General features: G+C 39.2%; 1 protein-coding gene across 3 annotated transcripts in view; it reads left to right on the forward strand.

Annotated features, from left to right (window-relative positions):
- Window positions 1–6,609, forward strand: part of si:dkey-71h2.2 (low density lipoprotein receptor adapter protein 1) — an 87,410-nt gene that overhangs the window by 13,598 nt on the left and 67,203 nt on the right. For all 3 annotated transcript variants that reach the window (XM_034900051.1, XM_034900052.1, XM_034900053.1), the window contains exons 2-3: window positions 3,716–3,858; window positions 5,919–6,031. In XM_034900051.1, the coding sequence (XP_034755942.1) occupies window positions 3,716–3,858; window positions 5,919–6,031 (256 nt within the window). The remainder of the gene's footprint in view (window positions 1–3,715; window positions 3,859–5,918; window positions 6,032–6,609) is intronic.

Genomic DNA, 6,609 nt, shown 5'->3' on the forward strand with positions numbered 1-6,609 from the left:
TCAGCGTGCTCCTGTTTGTGTTGTTAATTAATCGTCTGTGTAGGTGTTCAGCCAGAGCAGAATTCATCCGGGTGCAATTTTTGATTTCTTACTGCAAATTAAATTACTGAGCGTGGAGCTCATGGAGACAGCTGGTGATCACTGCATGTAGCTGAAGGCGTGCAGAGCTCATGGTACCAATTATTATTATTTTACAACAGTTGGATTAGCTACTGTGAAATGGCTACACTTAGTCTTCTGTTCAGAAGTGTTGAATATTTTACTGTGCTCTAGATCTCCGGGCAGTGGTATTTTAACTTAAACTATAACTTTAAAGTGAATACACTTGAGGCCCAGCGCAGCAACATGTCAGGAAATTGCTCCGTGCCTTCATTGTAATGCATTAATTCCTTTAGCTTGTGTTCCAACAGTGAGGCTTTTGTGTGAACGTAATGTAATCAGTGCACTGCTGAGAACATGGCTGTGAAAGTGTTGCCAGGCATCAGTTTAATAAAGATGCAAACGTCATCAATGCCCCGCCGGGGCCTCGCCTTCCCTAATCTTGTTTTGTGCTTTTTTTAAATTAGATCACCTCAACACACACTCTTACATGAACACAGACTCACACAGATGACATATGTACAGCATACTGTATGTAGAAAAAGTTCAAATTGTAAATGTTCAGATTTCCTCAGTATTTTCTTCAACATGTTTAAAATCCAATTAACCACCCTCCGCTTGTGCATGTCACTCTTATCAGTCCAAGTCCCTTCACACAGGATTTATTAAAAATGTAAGACCTCCTCTTTTAGGGGGATAATATATTGGAAACCCTGCAGCATCAACATGAAGCCCTTTTTAATAATTCATGTGTGTAGCCTGGGGAAGACACAACATGGACTGTAGCACTTTAGCTTTTGACCGTGAGTTTTTGTATGGGATAAACCAAACTATACTGAAGAATTGATATTGGAGTTTATCAAGGTCAAGCATATTTTAAGTTTTTGGAATCAACCATTACTAGAAGTTACTATCATATGTTACTGTTGTTTCTTTCCAGTCTATCATGGTGTGTTTTACAGTTTACATTGATTGTTACTAACCATCGGTTTTATCACCTGAAATGATGACTGTGGCCAGCAGATTTGATCTGCTAGCTAGTAATGCAAATTCCATGAGTTGGTTGAAAACCGGCTGACTTTTAAAAACAACAACCCTGTAAAACCCTGCATTCACACGGCAGCTACACAGATATAAGCATTAGGACGAAGACTAAAACTAGATGCCCCAGGTAAAAAGTCAGAAATGCTTGCCAATTACTTTGAAGACCTACTAACCAGTGAGTTGGATAAAGTAATGCTACTTCTAGTATTGTTAACGTGGTTGGTAGCATTAAACTTCCCAACCCAAATAAAAAGCAGGACAAAAACGCTATTGTTACACCAAACTCGGAGCATCTTGGCTTCCACATAATGGATGTTCCAAACTAGAAGTATACTAATGTTGGTTCTAAGAAGGGTAGATGGTAAGGTTGTTAGCCGGGTGTATTCATGTTTGCAGCTTATGTTAGCACACTATTTAATCAATTTGGCACAGTTTTGCTCTTGTATTTTTGGTTAAGTAAATGCTAAAAACTAGCCTGTAGTGCCTAGTGGCGGTTGCTAAGTTATAAATGTACAATTGCTGTTCAGGGGACGGGTTTAATGAACGGTCAATTGACAATACCATTTTGCTTTCTTCTTTTCACTCCATTTATGTTCTTTAGTCTGTTAGCTGTTCTATCTGTCAAAAACTAAAAAATCACAGCTTTTAGTAGCATAGTATCAGTGAAAACATCTTTCAGGGAGTAGTACACTCAAACCTTATAAGTGCTGTAGACCCATGCAGATAGTTTAGGTTGTATTTGCCAAGATTGTCAAATATAAACTACTGAGGATTTTGCTGCCACCACAATACAATGGAAGTGAATGGATTAGGTTAAAGTGTTACCAAAATCCTTTTGAAAATGTCAACAGTAAATAAATGAGTAAATCAGTCTCGAGCAACAGACTGAAACCCCCTCCTTGTGTTGAGTAGCTGGACCTGACCTCTGGCCTCCTATGGCGAGGGAAAAGAGGAGGGATGCATTTCTTCCTCAGGGATCAATACTGCATTAAAGAACTCTTCTAAAACGGCCGTGACCCTGCAGTCCCCGGACAATGAATTGCTTTCTTTTAACAATGAATTGCTTAAAGTATTAAAGGAACATCTTCTATTAGACAATATAAGACTTTAAATTGTCAAACTCTTCTCATCCACAAGAAGTCAAAAACAACCAGTTATGCTGCTCACAATGTACATAAGCAATCACATTTGATAAAATGAAATGCAGGCTCTTGTTTTGCAGCAGTCCCCTTGGTATGATTTGAAGATTAGTTAATAATTCAGAGTTGATGGAAGCGTTAAGGGATGGTGTTCTCTGCTGTTCGCCTTCACAGCTGCATGGGGCCTGCCAGTGACAGATGGCTCAGCCCATGTGGAGAATTCGATGCCAGTATAGGCCAACAGAGTGTTAGGCATGTACTGAGTGTCTCTTTCTTCTTCTTTAGTTGTCTCTCTACATGCTTCTCTTGTTCATACTTTTTGTCTTTCTATCTCTCACATTTTAGTGTGTGTTATGAGCAGACAGACCTCTAATTAATAGAGATAAAACCTTTGGTTCCCTTCTTGTTACAGTTGGTTATGCATGTGCTGTTTGGTTGTCTTCATCTTAGCGACTTTGGTCATAAAAGAATGCTTATAAATGCTGTAGATTAACGCATCCTGTTTCATTGCCCCATTATGTTGATCACAGAATGTGGTCTTTTGCATAGTTTTGTAACTTATCCCTCTCCTGATGCTCCACTGTACGGTGTCCAGGTGTTGCTGGGAGATATTTCAGGCTCTCTGCATGGGCGCAGTCCCTCTTCCTGTCTACAGTATTCTGCTCGACAGTTTGGTGCTACCTGTTGGAAGTCACAGCAACAGCCTTGATACTGGTGTTGGTACTGAGTTTGTTGGGCCTGTGCAGCAATTTTTCTCTGACATCCATACTGCTTCTAATCTGGAGACCATAGTATCTTACCCAGCAAGAGATGAAATCAGATCTAAGTTTAATAGAACCTATTCAAACTCAGGAAATGAAAGAATGGTGTGGAATATGTGGATCCTTTGTGGATGGTTTTATACACAAAATAAATTTGCTTACTTAGTCAAGTTGGACCTAACTTATCCTTAAGATAAAAAAATATTGCAGCGCTCCAACGTTTTAGCACTGCAACAATTTTGACATTTTTGAAAAAATAATTACATCACATAATTTGTGCAAAGTCTGACTGTATATCCCAGCTGTGACGTTACTCTGCCAACGGTCATGCTGTCTGTGCTGCGTAAACGGTCTGCCCAACAAACTGAAGATGACTAGATAACTTATTCTGACCAACTTTTAGGATTTTAAATGGAGTTTCTTAACATGTGAATCACCTTTCAGAATAACTTCTAATCCCATACACCGTGTGATATGACTACGTTTATTATGTTCACCTGTCATTAGCAAGCACCCATCCATAACTATTACTACATACTAAATATACAAGTCTTTTCTGCACTTTTATAAATCAAAGCACATTTTACTTATAAATTCTTCTTATGACATGCCCTTGTCACATTGTATTGGGGCATTTTGGTAATTTCCTATGTCTTTTTTTTGTCCAACCAGAGCTGCCAGAGAACTGGACAGACACCAAGGAGACTCTACTGGAAGGGATGGTGTTCAATGTAAAGTACCTGGGTATGACTCTGGTGGGCCAGCCCAAAGGAGAGGACATGGCGTCAGCTGCCATTCGCAGAATTGTTGCCACGGTTAGTCAATGGTCCATTTCTGACTCATACAACCTTTTTCTAATGGAAGTTATATTTACTCCTGCATGCAAATCTGGCTACTACACCAGGATTTTCTTGTAAGTACTGAATACAGTACATATATATGCAGTGATTCTAATATTTCCATTGTGAAATTACAGCCTCAAACTGCAGCGCACATTATCTGATTGACTTAAATGCAAAGGAGGAAGGTCATTTATGATAAATTGGTATTTTTGCACCATATCTTAAGTATCCTACAACTTGGGGTGACACTACAGACAATATTTGAATTTAAGACGTACTTTATGTAAGTATGTCAGTCAGTAACCGTTCAGCAAATGTATTGTCATGGCCAGAAAACCGTAGTGGACACTGTAAGAATCAATTCAGTATTCAATGTTGGCATGCAGGAGGAACAGTCCTGGAAAAAGTTTAAAATTCAAATATATCTAACTGCTCATCATGCAAACTTTTAAACTGCAATCGGTGTCTTAACCTTCAACTTTCTGTAATTCTCTTGGGATGTAGTAATAGTTGGGTCATATTTATATCAAGGTCAGTATAGCTGCATGAAAACATAGCTGCTAATCCAGGATTACCAGGGGGTGCATGTACAGCAGTGAAATCAGTGATGTGTTTACTTAACAGCACTGAGCCACACGTGGGATTTCTAAGCATGGTTTTCTACATCAATTCAAAATCCTGTCAGTTTTCACAAGACTTTTTCAAAACTGCTGAAAAAACTGTTGAATTTAAACCAGTGAGTTCGTAGCCAATTTGCACTTTTTTTAATAAATGCAAACATATTATACACACATGCACACACCTTTTACACCAAACACTGCCAACAATACAAATTTCTAATCTGCCAGAAGGCTTTCTCTGCAGAAAGAAAAGCCTGGCACAGGCAGCCTAGTCATGAACCCCCCACTTCTCAATTAGAGTCTCAGCCGAACCTAATGGCAGGATTAAGATTCAATTCGTTTACAACAGGACAGGAACAGCAACCCAGTCGTCTCTGTCTGTTCCCTTGGAAACCAATTAACCTGAATGGGATTACTGAATACATTTGTGACTTTTTCATTTGCAACATGCTTTTAGTCAGGCATGATAAGACAAGAGGGGATATACCAAATGTATAGAAAACTGAACTTGGCGTATCTCAAGTTGACAGGTTGTTTTGTTTTTTGCCTTATGGCCCAACATGGGTAACATGACAGAAGAAAATGTGGTTGTTAGCACTTCCTACATGAAAGAGCTGCCACAGTCAGCCATGGCACTTGTTCCCTCTCTATTATAAAGTCAGTTTCCCATATTGTAAGTGCTGTGGATTTAAGCAGAATGTGTTGTTCCTTGTCACAATCACTGGAGCATGTAGGCTGCTAAAGCAAGCAATGGCACCATTCCTGTTGTTCTTCAGAAGTCCTAGTTTTTGTTTAAGCAAAAATACAACTCCTTTTTGTCTTCAGCTTCTTTTCCTGGTTGGCTTTTTTTTTTTTTTTTTTACACCTTTTGCAAATGTAAGTGAATGTAAAAATGTGCTGCAAACGATGAAATCATTTCTTCCCTCTTTGAATTCCCTCACCGTCACACTATTGATTCTTAACCTGATATCATTTGGGTGTGAAACTAAACTGCTCTCATTTGCTAGCTTATTGCATGGTAAGGAGGTCATTGCTATTGTCAACAGGCGGTCTCACAGACCACAAGCTCAGCACTCTGGCTGTATTTCCTGAAACTCCAGATGGAGCAGAGCGGCAGGGGGAGTGAGCGGCTGCCAGCTCGACCTTGAGTTGCAATGTGTACCCCTCGTCCTGGGGTACACATTGCAACTTTCCAACCTCCCTGTTCTGTCACCTTTATAAATTCCCCACATTTCTGGGACAATTCAGGCTGGCTGCCCAATTTTGCTCTTCAACCATTGTCACATTTGAGGATTTTTTGGTCTGTAATCAGATGTGAGATCATCTTATATTCATGTCAGGCTGACAAGGTAGCTCTGTGGCGAGATGTTAATGTGTGTGTTTATGTGTTTTTGTATTTAATATCCACCACAGGCCAGAGCCAGTGCTAAGAAGTTTCGGAAAGTAACACTGACGGTCTCACCAAAAGGCATCATCATGACAGACACAGAGACTACAGACCTCATAGAAAATGTCTCCATATACAGGTAAATCAAAAGTACTAAATTCAAATATGTTTTGAAGAGAAACTTGCTCAGTGGCTGGGCTGATTGAGACAAACACTACAGCAGAGCACACTCACATGAGTATTTTTAGATTGTTATCTGGTCAAGCCATTTACTGTTTAATAGATATCTTAAAAACTGTAAGAATCAATACATGGTATTAGCAGACACTCATTTAGGACTACTGGCTTTATACAAATATTTTAAAACATCATGTAAAGCATTAAGAATCCCAAGCACTGCATGCAGAAGGTAACAACATTTTCATATATTTACCTCAAAGAGCAATTGCCTTAGTTTTTAAGGATGGTTGTGCAATATCACATGATATATATAATTACTTAACATGGGTTTATTTAATGCATGGATAATCAACTAAATTATTCCATATTTGAATGTGGTTCACCTATGTTAATAATGCTGGTAATAAAGAAGTGGCTTTATCTGATACACTAAGAACCGTGTAACCTCTATCTAGGTCACTTTCCCCTCTGTCCATTGTTTGGGCTCTTTTTTTGCAGGATAAATCCAAGCAGTTCGCTGCTCAGAGCTGTTGTGAG

The sequence above is a fragment of the Etheostoma cragini genome, chromosome 18 (assembly GCF_013103735.1).
Source record: "Etheostoma cragini isolate CJK2018 chromosome 18, CSU_Ecrag_1.0, whole genome shotgun sequence".
Taxonomy (NCBI): Eukaryota; Metazoa; Chordata; class Actinopteri; order Perciformes; family Percidae; genus Etheostoma; species Etheostoma cragini.